This window comes from Plectropomus leopardus, chromosome 4 (assembly GCF_026936395.1).
Source record: "Plectropomus leopardus strain MGB_pleo_1.0 chromosome 4, ASM2693639v1, whole genome shotgun sequence".
In the NCBI taxonomy this organism is placed as follows: domain Eukaryota; kingdom Metazoa; phylum Chordata; class Actinopteri; order Perciformes; family Serranidae; genus Plectropomus; species Plectropomus leopardus.
In genome coordinates this window covers 13,363,960-13,391,139 of record NC_142179.1, presented here as the reverse complement: position 1 = coordinate 13,391,139, position 27,180 = coordinate 13,363,960, and the positions used below count along the sequence as shown (strand labels likewise).

The 27,180-nt window shown below is 41.8% G+C and overlaps 1 protein-coding gene across 3 annotated transcripts in view; it reads left to right on the top strand.

Moving 5' to 3' along the window:
• Positions 1 to 27,180, top strand: part of sema6a (sema domain, transmembrane domain (TM), and cytoplasmic domain, (semaphorin) 6A) — a 137,317-nt gene that overhangs the window by 68,353 nt on the left and 41,784 nt on the right. For all 3 annotated transcript variants that reach the window (XM_042487874.2, XM_088076600.1, XM_042487873.2), the window contains exons 4-11: positions 4,294 to 4,354; positions 5,774 to 5,836; positions 6,454 to 6,555; positions 14,699 to 14,789; positions 17,005 to 17,124; positions 17,636 to 17,724; positions 21,372 to 21,589; positions 26,016 to 26,147. In XM_042487874.2, coding sequence (XP_042343808.1) covers positions 4,294 to 4,354; positions 5,774 to 5,836; positions 6,454 to 6,555; positions 14,699 to 14,789; positions 17,005 to 17,124; positions 17,636 to 17,724; positions 21,372 to 21,589; positions 26,016 to 26,147 — 876 coding nt within the window. The remainder of the gene's footprint in view (positions 1 to 4,293; positions 4,355 to 5,773; positions 5,837 to 6,453; positions 6,556 to 14,698; positions 14,790 to 17,004; positions 17,125 to 17,635; positions 17,725 to 21,371; positions 21,590 to 26,015; positions 26,148 to 27,180) is intronic.

The window sequence follows — 27,180 nt, the reverse complement described above, 5'->3', positions numbered from 1 at the left end:
GGGGAAATGTATACATGAACTGGCATTTACAACTATTCTTTAACTCACGTATATACTGCATAGTATAAAGATTCCCAGCTCATCTTGTTCAGCACTTCATGAGTTATAACACAATTTATTCAAAGGAATTCACCTGATCTAAAATGCTTGGGATAGTCCCCGTACTATGCAAAATTAAATGGAACTCTCATACACCATTTTTCATCCTCATAAATCATTTTACAAGCGAAATTTAAATGTGCACATTGGTGATGTAAATGGATTCTCCTCTAGGAAACAATAAACAATAGAACCTTATTTTTATATTCACACTGAACTGCTCAGGGCAAATGGAAACAGGCTGCTACATAATAGAATTAGGTCGTGTCATTACTCTTTGCCATAGTTTTGCCCCAAAAGGATGACAGCTTTTCCTCAGGCCAGTTGTTTAGTCTGAACTGTTCTCAGTGGCTAAGATCTGCCTTGAAATCTGACCTCGCCTTTTGGCTGCTTGGTCAGTAGGATGCCTGTGTTATTCAGGTTTTTAAGACTCAAAACAAGACACTATTTTATTTTCTCTCTCTCATGCTGAACTGATCATAATTTGACCAACAGCCCTCTGAAATGCTGCTTTTACATGTGACACGATATCTTAAAAAAACTAAATAGATGACTTTCACCTGGGGGACCCCAGTTTGTGTCCTATGTGAAACCAAAAGTCATTGAGTTATCTAATGTATGTAGCCTGCTATGCTTGGAACATATGTCATGTGATGTATTTCACTCATGTCACCTCGTGTTTCGTGGCGTTAATGATGTTTTTCCTTAACCTAACCACATGTTTTTGTTGCCTAAACGTAAAAAAGGGATTCCCCAGCGTATTAGTTTATTTAAAAAAGAAACAGTGTGCATTTAACAAGCAGAAGCTGTACATTTATTATGAAAATGGAATTTTATTTTGGAAGGACACAATGCATGTATTGAGTGTTAATTGACACATAGTCCCTGAACGGGCAGTAGAGGGGTACCAAAGAGTCATAGTTTGCCGTGCATCTGAGATGGGAGTGAGATTGTGTTGATTTGACTGGCAGAAAATGAATCCATAACTATTTTAACAACTGATTAATCATTTCAGGTTGCAAGCAAACATGCCAAATATTCTCTTGTTGCAACACTTTCAAAGCGAGAATCTGCTGCTCTGTTTTCTCTAACCGTAGATTGAGTATCTTTGTTTCTTTCCGCTATAATTAAAGGATTATTCAGTTAGTCAAGACAATAAAGATTAAATAAAGTTATTAGTTGCAGCCGCAGTTTCATCATCTAATAACTCCAATAATGACAATGATAGCGTGTGAATGCAAAGCTTTTTGGTAAAGGATGTCAGATCATACCTCATAACTTTGCTGGGAAATAAAGGCAGTGAAGTGTTGGATGTGATGGATCATGTATTTCAAGCAGGTTTCAAGTTGATTTTCAAAGGTTATTAAATAAAAGGAAACCACTGACTGCCTGGAAGGTAGGAAGTCAACTTTAAAACTTCAGGTTTGCTTTGGAAAATGGTCTGCAATAATTTTAACTATGTTCCATTCGTAGTTAATGGCCTACAACATACAATACCACCAGTGTGGTCGCTGAAAGACCCTGCCTTTGCTCTCTGTCCTCTTTTTTTCTCACCATGAAGTTAGATAGATGTGACTCACACACCAGAGGGCAGTGAATATGTGGTAATATGAGTTCAGGTGCAGTGGTGAATAAGGGAAAGGGTGCGTGTGTGTGTGTGTGTCAGCATGTCTGAGTAAAAGGAGGAGGGGGGAGGGGGGGGTCTCCTTGCACATGTGTGTGTTTAGAGAGCTGGTGTTGACACAGACACAGCCGCTCCATTGTCCTTCTCCATCTTCAGCCAGGATGTTTGAGGGACGCCTCATCGCTTGGCTCCCTCTAATCTCAGCTGGAACCAAAAACCCTGCGGCTGGATGGCCTCTGCCCCTCGAGGACGCTGTCAGCACCAGGACAAGAGAGGCACAAGACAGGCAGCATAGCTGGGAAGGTTACTGTTGAAAATTATGGAGCAGTCAATTGCAGATTAGTCATGAGCTGTTTTAAAATTGCAGGCAGTAAAATAACCCACGGGATTACACTAAATCCGCCAAGTAATCCACTGATTTAATAGCTTTTGATTTAGTTTTGTCTTTTTAATATAAAGTTTGAATGTTAATATAACGATATAAATGAAGTTCAATTAACAAGTCGGTGAACTTTAGGAGCAGAACAATTACTATCCATCACTGTTATCACCCATCATCTTTCTTTTACACTTAGATGTTTCTTCTTCTCCGTCTTTCCTCTTAAATGTGCCATGGATCTTTTTTGTTTTTCATCTTTGATGAATTACAGTTGCCATTTTAGTAATCAGATTTACTGTAGCCACATGATATGTATCCTCTTACCCTGGCAGCAAGGTGAAAGAAACACTGACACACAGAAGGGCCGTTCAGGAACCCTGGAAATCCAATCCAGATCAATTAGCCAGAGTAGTGAAATGGTAGTGCGACCAGAGAGTCTTAATGAAAAACATTTTGCAGCACAGTTTGAGGTTTAAGCCTAAAACTCTGTATTTTTAGTCACGGCAGACTGCACAGTGACAGTCAGCATCTGGCATCTGGTTGAGCAAGTGAACTTGAATCTAGGAAGGACATGGCATGCATCGCAGTGACCTGAAGTTGACCTCCGTCTTTCCTTTTTTTCTGCTTTTGTGGCTAAATTATGCATGGAAATGTTTCTAAAAATGAGAAAATAATTTAGAATTATGCGTTTTGGATTTAAAAATTGATAATCAGCCTATTATCCATTTATGGATTAAAGGGACAGTTCACTGTAGTGAACTTTTTATTAATCTACATTGTTTTGCTGTAAGTTACTGAGTGTCTGATTTTATTTAAGACATTGTATCATAGGTAGAAATTCCAGTATCATGACAGAACAAATATGTACGTAGTATCTATGTGTAGTGATCTATAAATCACATGACTGATCAGTGGACTGTACACCAACCTGATGAAGGCAAGATTGCTGAAAACACTGGGATGAATTAAACACAGTGCCCTGCAGAAGAGTTGTGTGATGTGCAATAACTTTGACAAATTTGAATCCCAGTGTAGACGTGGAAAGAAATGACAGAAAACACTGCAAAAATTTCACAGAGATTTCGCCCGTGGCCTCACCGGAAATGTGCTGTCTCTCCCACAGAGAAAGCAGTGCTGTTTTCTTAATTTCAACTGCTCTCAAAGATTAATTATTCAATTTAAGCGTCATGGCTGATAATGTACAGTAGACTGTGTTTTATCCTGGAGGAGATGGCGGTGGCCCCCAGGAAAGCGATATAAGTGGATTCATTTCAAGATGCCTGTTCCTCCAAAGACTTTATTAGATTTAGTTAATGAGAGAGCAAGGCAGGCTGACTGGCTGAGCGCAGGTTGGGGAGCTGGAACGTAATTAAGCTGTGAGTCTGACGATGCCACTGTTACACACTTTGATTAAAAACACGTTCAACAGCTAATCTCCAACAAATTAAAGCAGTTACATCGTTTGGCACGGTCACCTTTGGCTCTCCCCTTTTCTTTGCGCCTCTCCTGCTCACAAGTTCTCCCCCTGCCCCCCAACAACTTCCCTCTCCCTGTCTGCACCCTAATTCTCCACGGTAAGTAGGTGTAGCATGGTCCACCAGCCGGTGCGTCTGTCTGAGATGTAGTTAACCCTTGTGGGTTTTATGTCTTCCATATGCCCTGCTGGGGCCTATATGGTCGGACTGTGTAATACAGGAGAGGTCTGTATATTTCCAGGCCAGCACACACAAGTCTTCTTGTCTGAGCCATAATGAGTGTTAGTATAGATTTCCTGTGGCTCAAACACTAGGCTTAATTGACCTGAACAGCTCTGAGTGACTTGGCACCTCCCGTCTCAACCTTCCCCTCCTCCCTCAACCTCCCCCCCCAAGACCTTTCTCTGGGACAAAGAGGCTTTTGTCCCCGGGCCTGCGCCACAGCGCTCTAAACCTTTGTTGACTGTTTCTGTCTGACAGAGCAAATAGCTCTGGCCTCCTTTTGTTTATTGTCATTTTTTGAAGTTTGAACAAAGTTTATACAAAGCCCCATTTTCTGACGTTGTTTGCTGCCCGCAGGGAGAAAACAGGCAAGAAAAGAAATGGGTTTATTGTTTGTTGAATTTTTTGACTGTCTGCTGCTGTCTGACTCTTATCTTCTCATCTCTCTCTCCTTTCTCCAAACCTCCCCCTTGCCCTCCCTCACCTGCTCACAGGGATCACATATACACGGTGGACACAGACACTGCCAACAGTGACGAGATCTTTTTCAGTAAGGTGAGTGAGACGTCTGTCTCTTTGAGGACGTGTTGTTCTTGGCGTGCAGTGATTGACAACGTAACCCTAATAACCCGGCTCAGAGTGCCACGGTGTGTTTGTGTGCGCACGTGGGTGTATACGTGTGCCTGCCAGCAGTCTTACTCACCCGCTCACCGGTGCCGTGCTCGCCGTGCTGACCCCGTTAAGAAGATTATCCAATCAATCAGCTAGGCAAACCGCTTGCGTCATCCACGCTCATCAGTGGGACAGTGGAAGGACTGATGGGTGTGTAACGGAAGCTGAGAGGACAGTAGAGGAAGTGAGGGAAGAAGGGACAAAAAAGAGGGTAAGATGAGATGGATTGCAGGCGGGCGAGAAACACAAGATGGATGCAAACAGGAAGAAGATCCCATTGTGTATTTTCAGATAATTCGCCTCATATTTACATCGGCCCTCAGCTGTAATAACCCACTCTCCATTCCATTCCAACCACTCCTCGCTGGCATCGTTTGCCCTTAACATAATGCATGCAAACAGAATTCAAACAAGGCCATTCTCGTGTATGCACCAACCAGCCGTCTCTCCACCTCATCCACTTCAATGTCAAAGCCGGCCGAGTGGGTCTTAATGAGCGCAGGCTGCAGATGAAAGGCCGATGGGAGACGTGCAGATTGATTGATGACTGAGGGTCTTTAATCAGTGGCCGAGCTCCAAACATGTTGTACAACATTGGCGGGCTGAAGCAGCGGCTCAGCGCTGACCCTCAGGCCACAGAAAGGGGGGGCAAAAATGGTGAATGTGTGTGTTTATGTGCATTGCTGGATATAAGTTAGTATGACTGATAAGTGTGTGTGACCGCGAGAGAGGCCATTTGTGTGTTTATAGTTGACTGGCAGGTATTGGCTTGCGCTGACCCACAGGCCAAGGCGAGGTGTGTGTGTGTGTGTGTGTGTGTGTGTGTGTGTGTGTGTGTGTGTGTGTGTGTGTGTGTGTGTGTGTGTGTGTGTGTGTGTGTGTGTGTGTGTGTGTGTGTGTGTGTGTGTGTGTGTGCGTGTGTGAACACGAGCTGTGGCCACAAGGATTGCCAGCTTATCAATCCACAGAAATGAGCTCCCAGCTCTGAGGCAGGATCTGTCCTTGCACACACACTGTTCTGATCCGGGGTCAGTATCGTATTTCCTCCTCCCCCGGCAGAGAATTAGAAGTTCAAGGAGGTAAACTGATCTCCAATCAGCGCTTAGAATAAAGTTCACCTCAGAGCAGGTGCCTCATTAGGGGAATCAATGACGGAGAATCTCAGATGATGATTATTGATCACACTATAGATTAGTTATTGAGCTCTATAAGGCTTTCTGTTGTTTTTTTTTCTTGTTTACTTTCTGACTCTCTCTTTCTCCATCTGTCATTCACTCCTTTACTTTACTATTTTTTCTCCAGAAAATGACATGGAAGTCCAGACAGGCGGATGTGGACACTTGCAGAATGAAAGGGAAACATAAGGTAGAGAACACACACAAACCTGCCACCGCTGTGCCTCCACCTTAACTTCATTTATAGAACAAATGTCACCTAATTCATCACAAAACACTTTGCTGATCACACATTATGCATCGCACACAAGCTGTAACAGATGTAATTTCTCACAGTCTATCTGTTGCTTTCTCTCCCTAACACGAACAAATGCACATTACCAGACATAGCAATCGTACAGGTGCAATAACACACTTACTGCAGGTTACATAACAATTTGATATCACAATTTATATTCATGAGAATCTTCATAAGAATTTCTGTACCTTCTAAAAACTGAAAAGGTAATAATGATTTTATTATTGCTATTAAAAGGTGCATTTTAACTGTGAATATGTCCTAATGTACTGAGATGAAATGCTTAATTTAATGACTCCACACCTGATTGTTTGTTACACATGTAGCTCACTTGTCTGTAAAACAGTCCACGCTGTACTTCAAAAGACAGAAAAGAAGGAGCCTCTTGTTTTAAAAACCACATGTGGCTTTCAGTGTAAAAGTGTGTGTTATAAAAGACTCTAATGTCACCATGAACCTCCTTTCTTCTCTCTTTCTTTCTTTCTCTCCTGCCCTGCGCTCCCCTGAAGGATGAGTGTCACAATTTCATCAAAGTCCTCCTGCAGCAAAATGATGACACCTTGTTTGTCTGTGGAACAAATGCTTTCAACCCCTCCTGTCGAACCTACAAGGTAGAAACTCACACACTCACACTCATAAAAACAGCTCTTTTCTGCTCTTTGCCCTTTTTTGACCTCAATGACAGGCAGTCATGATATATACTGTGCTCATATGGTCTCTTAAAGCGCCTCTCTCTCTTTTATTTATTCCCTGTAACAAACTCAGTGACATATTTTTTACATGTGACCCCAACCATGCAGGAGTTTAGGGGGGGATGGTTGAGCTATGAAGCGTTGGACATAGGTGGATGACTTTCACAATTCAGCAGGTCCTCCTCCTATGTCTTTATCTCCAGGTGTACTTTGACACGCTCGATTTAGAAGCAGAGAAACCCAACCATACCTTCTTGCATACATATACACACACACATACTGAAGGTGCTGTCCTGAAATTCGATTCAACCTCCCCCTTGTAAACAGACACCTGCCTCGCTGTTCATGCGGGCATGTCTGGAATAGTTTCAAGATTCCTTCAGGAGAAGCAAAACCACCTTACAAAGATGTAATGACCAGTCAAGAGTCAAGAAAGAGAGCAGGTAGACGTCAAGATTGACTTGATGGACGTAAATAGAGATGTCAAGACAAGACAGACATGGAGAGGAAAAGTAAAGACTTGAACACAGAGAGGCAGATGGACAAATAAAAAGAAAAACAAGCAAATAAAATGGATTTTAAGGCATACAGGTAGACAGAAAGACAAACATAAAAAGCAGACAGGCTGTATTCAAACTGCTGCTAAAAATGTCCCATTTTTTTCCTCTCCTAGTGACATAAATCTGATGTTTTTGATGCCTTAATGTGAAAAGTGAACCGCATGCCTTTACAGTACATTGAGTAAATCTTAGCTCATTCACGCGACAGTTTTAAATACTCCTGCAAGCTGCAGCAGCTGGGATGATCTCGTTTTGGAACAACAAAGCATGCCACTGGAAAGACATAGCTTAGTTTAATTGGTAATCACTGAAATTGTAGCAAACAAGGGTTGAACCAGACACTTTGAGGCTTTGATTTTGCCATGGCAATCGATGTCAAAATCAGTATTCAAATGCATATATATATATATATATATATATATATATATATATATATATATATGAATTAACCCAAAAATCTCAAATAGTTATCCAACACTATTATTTATTCATCAGCATTTTTGTATTCTCAGACAGGAAAATGGACAAAGTTGGGAGTCCTACTCTCATCTAACGTCAGTTCAGTTACTGAAACTTAACAACACTTTGACCATATGTCAGGTTTAGTCAAGCATGTGGAATAGTTTCAAAATTTGTGAAGACCCCCAAAAGTCCAGTATCAGGTATGTCAGAGAAAACTGGTAATGTATGTCACAGATAAGCTTGGCAAACCACCTGAAAACGGTAACAGCTCAGCTGTTTTACAAAATATTATTTTTTTCTAGCTATTATGGCCAGTGCGTGATCTGCATGCTAACAAAGTGGTTACTGACATGTTATTTTAGGTGCATTGACTGATCTCCGCACCTCAAATTACCCCCTCCACCCTCCTCGCGACTTGGATTAATTGTACATATTTCTCATTGAGGCTTTAACACCCAAAAACTGGTATGCATGATGGCTCTATAGCAAACTTCAAGGCACAAACTATGCCTGAAATATACTCAAAACTAACAAAAGTCCTGGAAATTGGGTTTCAACATTATTTGCATTTCATTCAAGAATCAGGAGGGGTGATATTGTAGAGTAACTATGAGCTGTCATCCAGAGGAATCAGATATAAACATCATCATACAGGCAGACAGGAGGACAAACAGAAAGACTCAGTCCTGAAGGATGTTATTGTTTGGTTTGTGAGGACGTGATGCGATGGTCACGGCACACTGAGATGTTATCTCGGTGGCCTGTGGGGAAAACTCTCCTTCTTTGGTTCACTAGATCTGTTTACCAGAGAAACAAGACACCTCCGCTCCGTTGCCTTTGTGGCTCAGCATGCTAAGCACACAAGAGTGGACATCCTTCAATTCACTGACTTCGCCTGCAGGGAAAGTGGAATTTATGTCTCTGCATTTATCAGGCGTGGTTAGCTTTTATAGCCCCTCCGGTTATGGATTCAAGGTTTGTGTTTTAGCTGTTACTGCACTGATACTGCAGCTAGTCTGGTGGAGTTAAAGGGAGGTGTTGTAAAACACATTGAAGCTTGATAAAATGGCGATGCACACACCCGTGCACGCACTATGCAAACATAAAAATCAATGCATGTTGTACATAAATCACTGCACATGGTGGTTGATGTTAATCTAATGTTTGTTAAGGAGAACATTTTTTAACTTTGTGAAAGCACAACATCTGCGGAAAGCAATGTGATGCAAAAGAACTGTTTTATATAAGTGTTCTTTAAACATTTTTCCACATTTCATATTTGCTGAGCCCAATTAGTGCTTGCATATTTAAATAAGTCAGTTAAATGTGCTTGCAACTGCTTCTTAACTTCAAAAGTAAATCCACTGACTACATTGTAATTATCTAAGTTGAATAAAATAGCCATTTTAGTTTGAAAATAACCAAATCAATGTGCTACAAAAAATCAGATTAAATGTAAAGGCTGTCAAAGGAGATATAATTTGTTGGCATTTAAACTCTTGTACTGTCAGAATAACCTCCGATGAGTTCACACAAACATACAAATGCGCATACAAATGCCTGGGCACATGTGTAGGGAATAAACACAAGTGTGTATGCCCCCATGCAAACACTGACAACTGTGCAAACAGGCAAACATACAACACACACATTTTACAAAATCAGCAGACACACACAGGCACACTGTACTGCAGGCAGGCTGGCACACTCTCCGGGCAGATACCAGGCCTTTGATGGTGTGCTGGGCTCATCCACTCTGCCTGGTCAAAAGTGTGTGTACGTGAGTGTGTGTTTGTGTGTGTGTGTTTGTGGTAAAATCCACCTTGGCCACAGTTTGCCTCTCCATCTCCCCAGTGTGACAGCGCTGAAAAGAGCTTCTGTTTCGGGGCCAGCCTCATCCCACATTAATCAACAACGCTGCAAGGGCGAGCGGGAGGGATGGAGGGGGAGCCGAGGTGGAGGGAGGCAGCAGGAGGGTGGTGGGGGGCAGGGGGGGAAGGGAGGGCTCCTGCCCAAACCAGCAACACCCTATGCTGTCTTTTCTTACACCTTCCCTGCCTGGTTACCTCTTTATTTTTACCTTTGTCTGATTCACTTTTTTTCTACAAACCCACTAATTTTCTCTCTTCATTAGCTTCATCTCATTATCCGCCCCTCACCTTGTTGGAACTGTCAACACAAGCACTTACACACGCATGCATGCATTCAGAAAAAACAAAGACAGACACCTTGGCAGCTATGGTACAGTCCTCTCCCTGGGCACCACACAGCACCCAACTCCCTTCTTCTATTCATCCTCCCTCTCCTGCCAGCCTTAATTCCTCTCCCCCTCCATTGCTCCCACCACTTCGCCATCTTTCCCTCTGTTGCTTTCTCCCTCTGTCACTCCCTTGCTGTGTTGTAATAATAAACACCCCATCCAGCTGGGCTGATATATGACTGGAGTCAGTTTCATCGCCTGTTGCTGGGCGAAGCGGGGGGAATCAGTGGGGAGGCTGGGAGGCAGTGGGTCCCAGGTGATGTGTCCTCGACTTGATACTGGTGGACTGAGGTGCACTGGGAAATAGCATCTGTGCCAAGTCTTTGCATTTGAAATATGATTAATGCACACGGAGGGATTTATTGTAATCAACAGGGTGAAAATACACCCACAAGCCTTTTTTGTAGTACAGCTTTTCAAAAGGATTTACATAACATTTATTACAAAGAAAGACATAGCACACAGTGTAAAAGGTAATTAGGTAATTGGTCCATTTATTGTCATAGATTGCAGTATTTGTTCACCATTATTCTTCCAAAAGATCAATCATTTTTGGAGTTGAAGGGTCAAATAAATCAGGTTGGTTAAAACAACACGTTTCTTTCAACAGCTGCAAAGACTCCAGTTTTGTGCTCTCGTGTAAAAAGTGGTCAGGGAACGGGTTCATCCTCCCAGGGCTCAGAAACAGGTTGCAGAGAAATGGGCCATGACTATTAATCTCCCAGGGAGATATGTCCTTGTTTGGTTTACACAAGCACTCCTGGCCCAGGTGTGAACTCGTGCACTTGACCTTATAGATGGAGAAGGTTGTGCAGGTGGAAATACAAATTGCATTAAAAGAAATATACTGGGATTCAACTCGGCTGTAAACTACAGGACACTGAACAGAAAATGTATTAACATGCAGGATTTTAGTTTTCTTCTGTATTTTGATTCATCTGTCTGTGGATGCCTTTTCTGACACTAAAAATGAGGACAAACTCATGTACCAGGTCAACGTATCCTCACACAATGTTTTGTGTGATATTTTGTAAAAATGCACATACTACAGTTCATAACAATATTACTGCCTCACAAATGACATTGTCACATTACATTCTTAACTTGAACTTGCATAATGAATGTAAAGTCACATGAGTTCGGTTTAGGAAAAAAAAAAACATGGTTAGGCATTGTCTTGTTATGTACTTGGCGCAAAGCAACATAGGTTTGGTTTAGCAATGTTAAGTTACGTAGGTTTGATTTAGGAAAAGAAACTATATTGCCATTGTCATGTTACATACATAACTTAAAGTCACAGTAGGTAGGTTATTTTTACAAAAGTTAAGTTGCCTAGGTTGGGTTTAGAAAAACTATCATGGTTGTGCAACATCACATTACATACTTAAAGTGAAGTAACTGTGGTAGGTCTAAAAAAACCAAACAATGTTTGACATTTTCACATTATGTACTAAAAGTAAATTTATGTAAGTCTGCTTTAGGAAAGCAAAGTTACTTAGGTTAACTTTACAGAAGTTAAGTTGCTTAGGTTATTTTTATGAAAGTTATGTTTCATAGGTAAGGTTTAGAAAAGTAAGGTTTTGTAGATTAGATTAAGGAAATCAATCATGATCACATTACATACACAATGTAAAGTTATGTTGGTTAGGTTCATGAAAACAATTGTAATGGGGTGTTGCTGCATTACGTACTAAACATAAAACTACATCGTTTACAGGACTTGGCATCATAAAATGATGACTTACCTAAAAAAAACTCAAAGTTGACTTAGTTTTGAGTACCAGTTTCCTGTGGGAAAGTCTTGTGTTTGTTTGACCTGTCCACAGTCCTAAGCTACTACTTTTTTTGTCCTGTCACCCGCTTTACAGCATTCCCAAATACGTGGGCTTTTTACGTATGACGGCCTCATTATTGCATGGGTTATATATGAATTGTGGTGCAGGAGAACAGCCTGACCTGGTACGCTCCTTATTAGTTTTAGAATCCCTGAAAACTCGATTTGCACTTTTCCATGAAATAAACAAGAACAAATTCAAGCAAACAGTTAATAAGTGGGACAGTGGCTCAGTTTACCCTAAGTTTGTCCTCACTAAGACTTCATAAATCCCTCAGCAATGATAAATAAAGCCCATAAAATCGTCCTCATCCAAACAACAGAGACACAGAAGCCGAACATGTCCCTCACCCCTAGTGCTGAAGCCGATGCTGAACCAATTATAACACTCCTGATGGGCATGTTTTGGATCTACATTGTGTTTGTCTAATTAATTAGCATATAGCCTATGGAAAGCACCGTTGAGCTGTTGAAGTAATTAATTCATAGATACACTGCACCCCGAGCCAAGGTTACTGTACATTTGCTAAGTTACAGTAAATCCCAACACAAGAGAGTGTTGTTAAGGCAGTGCTGACGAAGTGTGACAGCGCTACAGTTCCTCTCCCATTACTTTGAATTGTGCTCTTACAAAGCTGAAGCACTTCTCTCTTTTTCTGCAGCTAGTGGAGTTGACAGCATAATAAGGTTTGCCTGGTAAACAAGGTAAAAAAAAATCCATCAGGCTGTTTAAACATCAAATTTCTTTATGGTAATGTTGAAAAATGTTGTGGTTCCTCGTGGCAGTTTTATGGATTGCTATTGCCCATTTTTAAAATACTGGATATCGCTTTGGACAAGTCATGCAAGTGAGCACTCTGTTGTTCCTCCGCTCATGCCAACCTGACAGGAGAGTGGAGTGGTACGCGTATCAGCAGCCGGGCTGGGAGTGTCTTCCTCTGTTCAAAAGGCAGGAATAGATCAGTGACAGCCAGCCAGGCCCAGTAGACAGAGGTCACTGCCTCAGTGAAATCAACTGAGGAGACGGAGGGGTGGGGGCAGTTGCCGTGGCGTGAGAGATACGCAAGTGTGTGTTTGTGATGTGTCAGAGGAGGAGGCACTGCTTGTGTTAGGTGGCTGACACAGAAGCTGCTGACGTTTCAAGCTTAACTGAGTTGCCCCTTCGCTCAGTGTGCCCAGACACTCCGATTCAGTGGACGCACCCGACCTTCAGCCATTCACGTCCCTTATGATTAACTCAGCCTAATCTATAATTACAGTCTCCCCTGTCTAATAACAATATATATCTTCAAACCAGTGCGTCTCCATTATCCTCCTATAATTTCTGAAGAAACAGAAGGAATGAGAAATCGAGAAATGCACTGCTGCTGTTGCTGGTTCTGTGTTTATTGTAAAAGGTCACTTGTAATTTTCCCTGCCAAATCAGCCTCAACAATTTCTCTGGCAGGCTTTTCCAGCATTGCGCCGGAGTGTGTGTGACCTTTTTAGTGGGCAGATGATAACCGTTTCCGCCGAGACAGGAATAGAAAACAAAATGACCTGTTTAGAGACCAGAAAGGGCGGCGTAAGCAGTTTGCAGCCTTGGCAAGCTATGCCCCTCTTTGTCGAGAGAGAGCGAGGGAGAAAGTGAGGAAGTAAGGAAGTAGAGTAGTGATAGAAACAGAGATAGAGAAGAAAAATGACTATGTATTGTGAACTCCGTAGGCAAACAGTGTGTTCAGTAATCTTCCCTGACCCCGGCCTCTGGCCAGTGCAGCATGGCTTTTCTTCTCTCCTCTCTTGTGTGTGTGTGTGTGTTTGTGTGGATCGCTGGTGTTTAGCTGGGATAGGAGAGTGTCCTTAGGCGTGCTGGGGAAGACAAGCCATACCATGGTGGGATGATACTGACCTTTCACCCACATCCCATCATTCGCCATGCCCTGCCAGTTGCAGTGTAACAAAACTGGGCGCGAGAAAATCATGTCTAAATTCCAAGTCACAGACATCATCCCACTAAGCTCTAAACTACACCAGTGGTGCTTCCTAAACAATGAACAAGACCTCAAAATAGCTCATGGAAATGGGACTACTGAGTGACGGAATGACAAAATTAGCAGAATTTTGGATAAACTACACTCCCAGTGCTAAGAAAAGACATATTTTCCATTGTCTAGTTGCAGAAATAAACCAGAATCTCTCCTGAAATATATCAGGGAACCAGTTTTGCCCAAGGAAAAGCTCTCAGCACAAGACAAAGTATAAAATAATGACTACTGTATGATATACTATTTAAAAACTACTGTGGTTTAGTTGAAAATTCTCACGTTTCCTGCTCAAGGCCATGCGCTCACCCATTTTTACTCTGCCCATTTATTTTGTCTTCACAGCAAAAGTACAAACTTTATAAATCAGGGCAGAGGAAAGCACAGCAGTACATGAGTTAAAGATCCATCTTGAGGGTTGTTAAAACTCTTCTTTAACACCAGTAAAGCTGAAGGATAAAGCATGGCAGGAGGAAGCAAACCACATCCACCCATGCTGTGGAACATGTCGCTGTGGAAAATGTCAGTTTTTGGTAATCTCCCTCCATGACAGTTTCTCAGATACTCCCAGATGGGCTGCTTTGACAGCTCTCAGAACAACACCAGAGTGGCATCCGCAGGATATTAGTTCAGGTCAGAGTGAGATGGACACACTCTTGGGCTGGTAACACAGCTTTTTGGTGACTATTTTGTTGTGACTCACACCACATTTCTCCACTTTATGGCAGTATTTTTTTCAGCAGTGCCGTCAGATTGTCATTGTTTTGACATTTGGGCTCATTTCTCATTTTCCTCTTCCAGATCTTTCCCTCCAACTGCGAACCAACACTTCCTGCCTTAGTTGTATTTTAAGACCATTGTTGTGTTTGACAACCCTACATTGTCTTGACCCGTTGTTGACCTTTCACCTTGTTTGTGACCCTAGATGGACACCCTGGAGGCTCTGGGAGAGGAGATCAGTGGGATGGCACGCTGCCCATATGACGCGAAGCACGCCAACGTTGCCCTTTTTGCTGGTAAGGTCAAATGCATTTTCAATGTCATTTTGATTTGCTTTTTGATAACCCAACAACCACTGATGGGTAACTAAACTGTTACATTTTAAGAAAAAAACAAAAAAAAACACAAAATGATATGATAAACAAAAGGCTTTTTCCTTTTAGTCCAGGGCTTCATTGGCTCAGTGAGCTTTAGCACCACACTTCAAAGCCCTATCCATTTAGAAGTGGTGAAAATGTAATATTTTGTGATGTACATGTCCTGCCTTTTGTTTTTCTGTTGGCTTTATTGACAGAAAGCCGGGTAGCTGCGTTCACATAGAAACATATTGTCCACTGCCCACACTGTAGTTTTCACTGATTAGCCAACATTGGCTTTGGATGCCGTTGCCATGGATACATGAAGGCCAACCTCAGGACTCCCCCTTCATTTTGAGTGGCAGAACCTGTTTAGCATTGTTAAGTATGTTAGCACGACTGGCCATGTTGCAACTGGTAATGGTGCTAAAAGGGTCAACAGAGCTAACAGTGCTAAACAGGGTTTGTGGCTCAAAACTGAACCGCTCACTAACAGGGGCAGCCTGGGGGGAGAATGGAGGGTGGGAACTATGTTTATTAGTTGTGAATGAAGTGAATGAATGACCCTCCCTACTCTCCGTAAATTTGGCTCGAAGACATTGCCTTTGTTGAATGGATTGGTTATTTTTAGGCAGGAGGAGTGCAATTGGTAAAGGTTAGGTTAAGAATATCAGAGTAAGACAATCAGAGGCAAAGTAGCAGGGAATAGTGTGTCCGCAAATTCATGACCTGTGAAACTGGAGAGTAGCAAAAGTAACTAATAGACCAACATGCATAACTGGTCAAAATGTTCTTGATGGTTAACTAATTAATGATAAACCACTGACATCTGTTTGCCAAAATGACGATTAATTCATCTGTTTTTGAGGTATTTGATTACATTTATCATCACTGTGGTTTTCAATTCCCTGTCTGAGGCTTAACATGATAGAAACTCAAGTTTCTGTGAGGTAAAAATAGATGAAGTATATGTGATAGTGCTACTACTTACTGACTGCCATGAGGCAGAAACATTAATCCTAATTTTCTCCTATCTGCATGTATTAAACATTGGAACACGTTTAAGCTAGATGGGAAAGTTGAGTCTATTTGAGCGAGGGGATTAGTTGCGGTTGTATTTAATATTGTTCTTAATACCCTGCGGTTTATTCTAATGGCAGTGCTCCGACAACATGTCAAGAATGAAAGCCAGTCTGTGTTACATGCACCAGAGCAATTTGCCGAACTTGTGGCCACATTCGCTCTGCGTTAGGAATTTGCTGCTTTTTAGAGCCTGTTGGAAACACATCAATAGTACTGTGGTAACGGCAAAAGCAGAATCATCTTTCTCTCGCTTTTATTGCACTTTCCTGCCGTCCTCTTTGTCTCTCAATCACTGTTTTTTAACATGCACAAGATTAAAAATAAGTCACAAACTGATGGGACCAGAATGAGTCAGCTTTCCGTTGGCGGCGTGAGATTCTTCTGATGCAACGGACTGCTAAAGACATTCAGTCCCCATTCATATTTGCTGTGAACCGATTTATGGCGGTATTGATGAGCTGTCCGGGCCTGTTTAAAGCAGAGGAGGAGAGTAAACGCCTTGCTTGACCAGTTAATGTGTAGCAGAGCTGCTTGCAAGGAGCTGGAAGCACTGAGTAATCAAGAGGGTTCCTCTGACTCCTATCCTTTCAATTATGTAGTTTGAGTTTCCACTGTGGTTATAGCCAAGGCAGGCTGAGGTCATGCTAGCGGTGGATTGTGTTTGTGGAGCGTGTGTGTGTACGTACGTGCATGCACGTGTGTGAATGTGGGGTTGAAAGACTGTGTGTGTGCATGCAAGGCTTCATTGTTTGTGCCTTTCAAGTCAAAAGAATTACAAATGTGCAACATGCTTAAGTGTGTGTACAGCCTTGTTTGTTGTCCATCAGAGAGTCTCCTTGGTTTGTGTGATTCATTCATTTTCCAGGTCTGAGCCATCTGAAATGTTTTTGTGTATCCAGCCACAGAGAGCAGGAATCTCTGAGTGGCTTTTTGTGTTTTTCTTTTAACTGAACTTTGCTCTCTTCACCTTTTTCCTCATCCTTCATGGCCATCTCTTTCTCTTCATTCTTCTGCCTTCTCAATCTCCTTCATCCCTCTTATTGCTCTTTCTGTCTCTGTGTTCCCTCTCCAGATGGCAAGCTGTACTCGGCCACCGTAACAGACTTTCTAGCGATTGATGCGGTCATCTATCGTAGCCTAGGAGACAGCCCGACTCTGCGCACTGTCAAACACGACTCCAAATGGCTGAAAGGTGAGCAGTGGGGACACACAGACACAAAGTCTCCGTGGTTGGAAAGCACCAAGCTGACTGACAAGTTAGAAAACAAACTTGTGTTTTGACATGCATGCTTGACCATGTGTTTGTGATTTATGACTTGTGTATATGCGCCTCAGTGTATGAATCTAGGTATGAAGAGCAGGAGCACTTATGCTAATGCTGCACGCTCTGTTTGACGCAGTCATTTTGCCAACCTGCCCTGGTACAGTTGATGTAGCCAGGAAATTGCTCTGCCCTGGGGAGAAACAAGCACAAGTCCAGCCTGTCAAAACTGAATAGAGAGATCCTTCTCTCCTTGCATGCAAAGTGTTTCGCTGATATGATGGATGATAGATTGAGGCACTCAAGGCTCACAGTCGGTGCTTTTCTGCATAATATGACAGATATTCCGGCTGTTTACTGTGAAATATGGTGTCAGAACTGTTTCGTCATGTTAAAAATGTCACTTTGACTTATATTTTGTTTTATTTTTCCCCTCCTGCAGAGCCCTACTTTGTCCAGGCAGTTGATTACGGAGACTTCATCTACTTCTTCTTTCGGGAAATTGCCATGGAGTACAACACAATGGGGAAGGTAAGTACAGGCCCTATTCTTCTGCTATTGTTTGAACCGTAATCAGAGGTGACTTCCTATTTACCGGGAGAATCAGGAAGTGCCTTAGGAAACTAACAGGATATGGGTGTATCACATAGCTGGAAGGAGGCTTTCAGGAGCTGTAAAGTGGCCAAACATTTTTCAGTAATAGATAAACACTGGGCAGGATGCAGGACCTAAAATAGATCCAAAAAGAAAAATCTGTGGATGTCTGGAGATCCCATTTTGAAGTCTAAATATATCGCTTCAATTGTACACCCGCATCCGACCAGCAACGCTCCCATTTGACCTATCGTCTCAATTTTTTCCCAAAAGGAATTCCACCCATGTCTCTGAGAGAAATGAGACGGACTGAAAGAGGAAAGGTTGATGCCTTCAACCTTCCTCAGGTGTTACAGTAAAAGGCATTTTTCTATTAATCTTCTCAAGTCAGTTTTGGACCCTAGGAATTTAATTGGATACCAGGTAGGAGAAAATCTGTTATGAAATGAATCGCTCAATATGTATTCTCCTGAATAAATTAAAGGAATCACACAAGAGAGTGTGAGAATGAGAAGGGACGAGAACAGAGCAGAGGTAACGAGAAACACAGAAATAATGGATTCTCTGCCAGAAGTGACAGGCATGTGTTATACAGAGCATGAATACAGATCAGGCCTCTCAATCTGCTGGGTGTTTTGAAAGCAGTGTCAGTATAATTATGCATGTGGTGGTATAACTGATGGTGCAGAGAGCAATTTAACATTTAGTGAATGATATCGCTTCATTATTATAAAGTAGATTGGCCTTGCCTGACAATGTAAGCAATCATTTGTGCTTTATGGCAAATTGATCAATCTGCTGTGGCAGGTTTGTGTTTGCTTTAGTTTTAATGTTGGATTGTTACTGTTATCTGGAAAACACAGAAGGATAAATATTTCATTACACAAGTGAATTAACAAGCCTTGGGTGAGGTATTTGTTCAGTGTGAGTGATCTGTGTGTTTGTACTCATTATGTATGTGTGTGTGCAGGTAACTCACAGATAAGCCAGTATCTTTAGCAAGTAGAAATGTGAGAAACTGAACTGTTATGTGTACAGCAGACACAATTCCTTATTCGCCTTGACAGTCTCAGATGTTGTGTGTCATACATGATGTCATCTCGATGCTCTATAATCACACAGTGTGCAGGCCTCTGTATGTGTATGTTTGAGAGTATAAGTGGATGAATGTGTGTTTTCTGCATGCATTTTTGCATCGGTCGGGATGTACGCACGGGTGAGGGTGTGTTTATGTGTGGTCGTCTGCACTCGCGCGTGTGTGTAGAGCTCTGGTTTAAGTGCATGTTCGCTCCCATTCACACTGTTTACTCTGGGACACAATTTCAGGTCAGGGTTAGATTTATTGCTGTTAAGTATAGTGTGACAACAACTAATTACAATGCTCACTGTGTGATGTTACAGCAGAGATGTAATTACAGCGCCGGCTCCCATTTGAAGCTGTATACTTTAAATTTTCTGTTGCCAGGTACTGACTCTTTAACAGCATATCAAACACATCAATTTACTCCTCTGTGTCTTTAATTTGCTATAAAGTGATGAAATGTTAGATTAAGACACTGTGGTGTCTCCCAGTATGTTTCCATGATTTTTGAAGCAGCATTTGAGATAACAATCTCACAATTTAGTAGATGTTATGCAGCTTTTGATCATATCAAATGATCTTCATTTCAAGTAGGAGTTTGCCCAGTTGTCATGGAAATGTGCAAACTTCCATTCTTTTTTAACTCAAGGTTCAGTGGGCATCTTTTATTAAAAAAATGTGTTGTCATTAGGGCTGTCAAACAATAATTTTTTAAATCATGTTTAATCACAGAATTTCAGCAGTGAATGGTGATTAAGCACATTTTTTAATCACATGTAATAAATTCCATCATTTTGTTTTTCAAAGCATTTTTGAAGTCAACAATGACAAGGTAAAGCAATCAAATGACAGAAAAAATGCATATGACTAGCATAAAGTGGGGAAGTCTGCACAGAGAAGACTCATGGGTACCCACAGAACCTATTTTCATTCAGATATCTTGAGGTCAGAGGTCAAGGGACCCCTGTGAAATGACCATGCAGTTTTTCCATTGCCAAAATTTAGCCTAATTTAAGAGTGTTATTATGCCCCCGACCTGCCGCGAGCACCACTGGATTCAGGTCTTCAGGTTTCACATGATACCAGTTTCACCACTCTAGCCTTAAAACTCAGCCCAGTACAGCATCTTTAAGACAGAAATGTTGCCTGGCAAAACAAAACAAAAAAAATGTATTATCTATACATTACAATTAGCATGTTAACACTGACAGCCCCAGTTGTCATATTTTCTGAAACTCTCATTATATCCTGACAGTAGTAAATGAGACAGAAAAATCAGGCTCCTCCACCTCTTCCCGCTAAAGGCATTTGCAAGAATCCACCGCACCTGAACAACAACAACCAATCAGAGCCAGCAAGAGTTTCTCACAGAGTGTCAGTCACTGTATTGCCAACTATTGGATACATCGACAATAGGGTAGATCGACAGCAATTACTTCAAAAATTTTGGGGAAGTTTCCACAAGTTGCACTGGATGCCCCTGATTTGCTAAAAGTAACCTGACCTCAACTTCATGCAGTGAACACAGACACAGTGAATGCCATTAGAAGCACTTTGAGGAGCAAAGGAGCCTGATTTTCCCCAGTTTATCTGTCTTATTTACTATTGTCAAGATATAGTGACCGAAAAGTTCTGTTTATAAAAGTTACCTTCTGAACCTTTAAAGACGCCTTGCCCATGCTGGCATATAATCTATCAAGCAGCATGTGTAACTGGGCAATCTGCTGTTGAAGAACTTGTGATACCAGATGCTCACAAGGTTTAGAACAAGTGCTTAACTGTGGTGAAATTGTTTTCCCAATGTTACTGCCTCATAAAATGCCAAGTGAAAAATAAAAGGACAGTTTAGTGTGTGTGTGAAAACATTTGTATTTAGGAAATTATGGTCCTATTATGCTTACAACCCCTAACAAAAAAAAGAGGTGTTGCATAAAAGGACTTCTTTCATATCCAAACGATTGCAAAGTGTGAATGCTGTGGTCACAGTGTTGTTAAATCAACCACTGGCCTTACAGGGCAACTCACATCAAAGTCTGTTTACAGGTCTTGGGGAGCATGACTGCTTATGTGAAAAAAGTTGTGTAAAGCCTTGCTTTTGGTCCAGAGGGAACTACGTGAAATATAAGTGATGTTGCTTGGGGCACAGTCGGTTAAAAGTGAAAAAGTTCTGCTGGTGTGGACTTAAAAAGCAGCGAGCCTACAAAGCCTCTGCAGTCCACACCTCATCTCTGCTTGAGGCTAGCAGCTGCTATTAGCACAATGCACTCCAGTCTCAGACAGAACTGTTGGCAGTTGAGTTGCATTTTGGGTATTGTAAGTGCCAAGTTTGGACAAAGAAGAGGAATGCATGGTGCATCAATTTTGATTCTTTTCTCTCAAGCAGTCCATCGAGAGTCTGACATTTTTATTGAGTGAGGTGAGAGAGACTGGAGATGTGTCATAGGTGACTCTTGATGTAAAACTGAGAGCTACTCGAATGTAACGTTTCAACTGTCTTCATCAGGTGGTGTTTCCTCGGGTGGCCAGGGTTTGTAAGAACGACCGAGGCGGCTCACCCCGTGTCCTGGAGAAGCAGTGGACCTCATTTCTCAAGTCTCGCCTGAACTGCTCCATCCCCGGTGACTCCCACTTCTACTTCAACATCCTGCAGGCTGTGACGGATGTCATCCACATCAACGGGAGGGACGTAGTGATGGCAACCTTCTCAACACCTTACAACAGGTAACCTGAGGCACAAGCAATGATTTATATCACTGCACCGATTTATATTATTTAACTAACTTAATGAGGTGACGGCAAATAAGCAATAACATCTCTCTATAACTGCGACCCAGCCAGCCTTCACATGCAGCACTTCTGTTAGGGAGAAGGTTTGTTCAAAAAACAAAAGGAGTGAAGTGGCAGCCACTAAATTTTCTCCCAGGTGAAGCTAAACTGAAAATACTTAAATCAGCAGGAAAAACAAAACAAGATTGGAAAGGTACGGCTCTGTACACCCAACAAACAGCTCTGTCCATGCTCCTGAAATTTTAGCAGCCCCATCTATAACATCTCTCCTGACCCAACTCAAACAAAATATTTACAAATTAATTCATCACACCATGATACACACCATGAGATGCACGGAAATGTAATAATCCATACAACAAAAATTAATTAGTAAATTATACGCCATATACATAATTCAACATAGACACCCCCATAGCTGTGAGACATGCTGCTGCAATACACTCATGAAGAACACAACATAACAGTGACTGCTGCCACCTGTTAACAAGCCACACATGTTATAAAAGGCTACCTAAAGCCGTTCCACACACGCACACGCACACAGCAACCACACAAGTGCACACAGTAAAATACAATCAATTAAACATCAACACGTAGACCACACAGCCACTAAACAAAGTGGATTTGTTTTTTACTCACCACAGTTAAAGGGGCACTGCTGGAGGCATGAGGGAAGTGGAAGTCACACTGAAAGAGTAACATTACTCACTTTTTGTTGTTTAAATCGCAGGTCAAGGGATGCTAATGAATAGACATGCATTGTTTTTCTCCCAAAGATGCTTTAGTCCCATGGTGTAATTGTGTAGTCAGTAGGGTGGGACAAAGCGGGACAAAGCCTACACATGTGCAAACAATTGGCCCCGACTGTACACTGGTGTACTGGTGCTCGAGCCTTGGAGCACCCGCAGAATCGGCGCCCATGACCTGAGGAATGGAACATTAAAAAAGGCCTTGAGAAATCAACATGTATTGCAACTTAAGAGGTTTGAGGGTAGCAACAGATGGAAGTGATTTATTAAGGTTATTTTATTCGGCTATCTTTTTCTTCCTCATCTCAAATGAGTTCATGTGTGTCAACAGCTGTTGTGCACTTTCCATTTATTAACTCAATCATCTTTCTTGGTTTGAAATGCTTTTAAAAATGCCCTCAATTCATCAACATCCTGACAGTGTGACCTTTGTTAATGTTAGTAGCGTGTGCCCCTGCTGTGCCTCTTGGCAACTTGTAATTCCAGAGTCTGCTGGGTCAACATTTACATCCTCTGTCAAAACAGTTGTGCTGCCCTTTTGACATGCAGGTGTTTAATCATATTTTCCCCTTTTTACAATTCATATTCAGAGCTGCTTTCATATTCATAGGCAGGGGGAGTTGTTATCTAAATTGAAAATTACCACAAAGCCATAGAGCTTGGCTGATAGCTTGCACATATTGTAATTTTCCATTTTATGGCTGCTTTTTAGCAGATAAGACAATTGCTTGTGACAATGCAATTGAGCATGGTTAATGGACATTAAAACCCAATGAAGCAGTGCCTCTGAAAATTTCTATAAGCGCCGGTTTTGATCCTGGCATTAATTTTCCATTTCATAGTCAGGGGGTGAAATTAGAGGGAGCACATTCAGACTGTAGGCACTTGCACTCAGAGTTTGTGTCGTTTAATTGTCTGTCTGTCTGGCTGGCTGGTTGCTGCCTGGCGCTTGCTAACTGGCTGGCTCACTCACCATCTATCTGCCTTGTTAGCAGATTGAAATAAACAGACATATGACTGTCTAACTCTCTGTACATATCCAATACAGCGGGCAATTACTGTAATTTAGTAGCTAAGCCACGAATTAACAACCCTCTGACCTTGCGCTCTATAATACCGCCCTTGTGTATTTCGTCTCCCCGATGTCTACATGAGTTTAACCCATGATGCAACCACCAGAAAATCCAGCCAGCTGAGAGACATTTCTCTTTTAAAAGAATAAACAATTCCTAGTTTCAATACGAATTCACTAGCGCAGATGCATGAAAATCAGAGGAATGACTCAGCAAACTGTTATGCATTGATTCCACACAGACGGAAAGAGGCCAGTGGCTCTGCTGCTATCACAAGATGGGTGTTTTTCCCCTTAACTGAACAGCAATAATAAGAAAATCCGTTGTATTTCTTGCCCAACAGTGGACTTGTGATGAACTTTGATGCCTCGAGGCCTCTGGGGAAACCCGGTTTTTGAGGGAAAGGTTAGGGAATGTGTGTCCTCATGAGGCTTGGCAGGCGCAGACACTGTAGCTCATAGACTATTGAATGACTATTGGACAGCCAGAGGTGGGGGACTTGAGGCATATGACTTGACTAAAGTCAGACTCAAGTTGCATATTTAAGGTCTTGAGACTTGCTTGGTTAACAATTATTAAAAGATTTGGACTTGGTATTAAGGACTTGAACAACAAATTCTCACTACTTGCATTTTCTCTTTTCAAAAATAAACCCTGGTCACCACTGCTAATGTGTGAGGCAGATTGGACACAACATTGATATTTGATGAATCAGAAGTGAGACTAGGTTGGACTTGAGACTTGACTAAAGCTTGAGACAGAAGATTCGAAAGAACTTGACTATATTTTAAATACTTGCATTTTATGTTCTTTAAAAACATGATTGGGGGATTTCTAGTAGCGTAGTAGGTTTACACGCATTTTAGAGTGCGTGTAAACCTGGTAACCTACTAGGATACAGCAGACCAGCAGAAGCCAACGCAAAGGGCTGCCATCATGGAGAGGGCTAGTCTAATAATAACAACTATTCAAAGATTATGTACAAAAATCACAAAGATACGTGAATGCATTTTTTTAGCTAACTAATTAGCCTATTGCAGACTTGTCCAAAGACCTGCCCAGGGGCCAATCATGGTCCACAGACTAATTTTAAATGGCCTGCAGCTTGTTGTTCAAACTATACTACATGCAGGCTACCACACAATACAGGTTAATTAATCAAGAAAACTTTTTTCCATTTACCTTACGATGGCAGGATACATCATACAATTTGTAGACAAGTATCAACTACGCAGATTAAACTAATGTGTTTTCGTAGAGAAGGCAGACAAGAAAAAAAACCAGTTACATAACAGCAGATATTTCCTGCTTGAGGGCAGACATGGCCATAACCAAGATGTATAAAGTTGACAGTGAGGGCAAGTAGAATATTTTTTCACTGAAATGAAACAGTTGCATTTTTTTATAACCCTTATGATGCAAGAAGCACCTGACCCCCGGGGTATTTTCACATGATCCATTCTCATTATTCGAAAATACCCTTGGCTTATTGGCTGACACATCAGAATTTCACATTTGACTTATGACTTGCTTGACCTGAGCAATGACGTCCTGTGTCGTGGTTGCCTTTACAGCCAGTGGAGTCCCCATATATATTTGATATGGTTGGTCGGATGGGGCCATTGTAAATTTTTGGGTGGCAAACCAAAACTAAAAGCCAAAACTGAATTTGAGGAAGTCAGTTATGCTATTGAAGTTTAAAAGCTAGTTGAAAACCATGTCAATATGGAGATTTAAGAAATTGCATACGAACCATAATTCAAGGGACCCCATTATAAATGGCCATGCCAGTTGTTCCCTAAAATTTAACCTAACTTTGGAGTGTCATTTAGCCCCCTTCCTGACACACTATGCTGACATGGTACCAGTGAATGTCTTAGATTGTTTTACAAGATACCATGACTTATCCATTACCTCAAAAAATTGCATGCCACAGCCTTTTAAAGACAGAAATATTGGCTTTTAATTATTTTTTCCAGGCGGGCAGCAATAGTATCAAGGTGGCCATGGCCCCCACCTGGCCCCACATTGAATTTACCACTGCTTGTAGCAGGGACTCAAATTGACTTGCTTGATTCTCACCACAGTAACTTGGGACTTGCTTGAGATTTGCCTGTGACTTGCACCTGTGTGACTTACTCCCACCTTTGGCATACGCACTTACATAGTAGTATTTACATTGTAATAAATCTATACACAGCAACAACAGGTATTAAAACAAATAATCAAATCTGTTAAGAGAAACTGAGGAAATTGCAAAGTCCTTTTGAATAAATGCAGATAAAAAACTTGACATTGAAACTTGACACACACTGGCAAGTCCTCGACGACATGGCGAACTGACTGTATCACCCAATGTGAACATGCATCAGCTAAAATTAGCCATCCTCGAGGGATTTCACCCCTCTGAAAGGGGATTGTAAATCCATGTTTCTGTCTCTTGTCCAGATAGTCCAGACTTGGCAAGGTGTTTTTTTGATATGTTCAGTTAAGATGATTGTTTATGAGATTTTTTTCTTGTGTGTGTCGTGGCAGTATTCCAGGCTCGGCGGTGTGTGCCTATGACATGGCGGAGGTGGCCAACACGTTCACAGGGCGTTTCAAAGAGCAGAAATCCCCAGACTCCACCTGGACGCCTTTTCCTGAAGAGAAGGTTCCTAAGCCAAGGTACAACAGCAGTTAATTAACCACAGCACAGTCACACACTCATGGGATATAACAGTCGCACACGCATACAGTGCAGTCGCTCTCTTCCTCTCTTTCTTCTTGCTCCTGACACACACACACGCAAGATATATGGCCCCATAATAAATGCATAACTTGCTGAATTATGTGTTAATATCACCACATTTTTATCTCAAGTTGCGTCAGTTTTCAGTACATCCCTACTGTTGTTTCCACTAAGTGATTACAATCCTACGTTAAATTGTGTCACACCCGCTATACTGTATGCACAGATACCACCTCTTTTTCGCAGTTGCACCCCCTAACCCATTACCTCACCTCTCCCCCACACGCAGCTTCATCAAAGAAGGGCTCAGTATCAACAAATGAAGCATGAGATCATTTTACAGATGGCTGGCTAATTCCACAAATGCACCAGCCTGATCAATCTCCCATCTATTGCTTGCTAATTAACGTACTAAGAGCTCCTCTCCTATCCTCCAGAAAAAAAAAAGCAGATTTACTACAAAGATCTGGGCCACGATAATTGTTAGTACCCTGCGTCTATGTGTGTTCCCATATGGCTGAGAAGGCGGTTCCTCGACTAAATAGAGCCTGTCCTGTACTCTCTTTGCATTCATTAGTGTATATGTGAGCGTTCCCTCAATTAGCATGTAATTACCTGTTTGTGTTCAACAAGGTCAGGGCGCAGCGAAGATCCGATTGTCTCTGCAGTGTTTGATGTGATTGATTTTATTTCTCATCCACGGCTGCGTTCAGACCTTTTATCTGCAGGCAAACAGACGGGGAGTTGTAACAATGCCACCTAGGTCTGGCCCCGCAGCAGACTGTTCTTCCATGTGTTAGACGCTCATACTGAATCATTTACAGATTTTCGTATTTAAGAGATGTCTGTTTCCATTCTGTTCTCCATATGTCGGCTGACATAAATGTAGCTACAGCAAAGAAAATGTTATAGGGCTGGGTGTTGCTGCCTTTTTTTTTTTACAGTGACAAACGGTTCTGCAAATGTTGG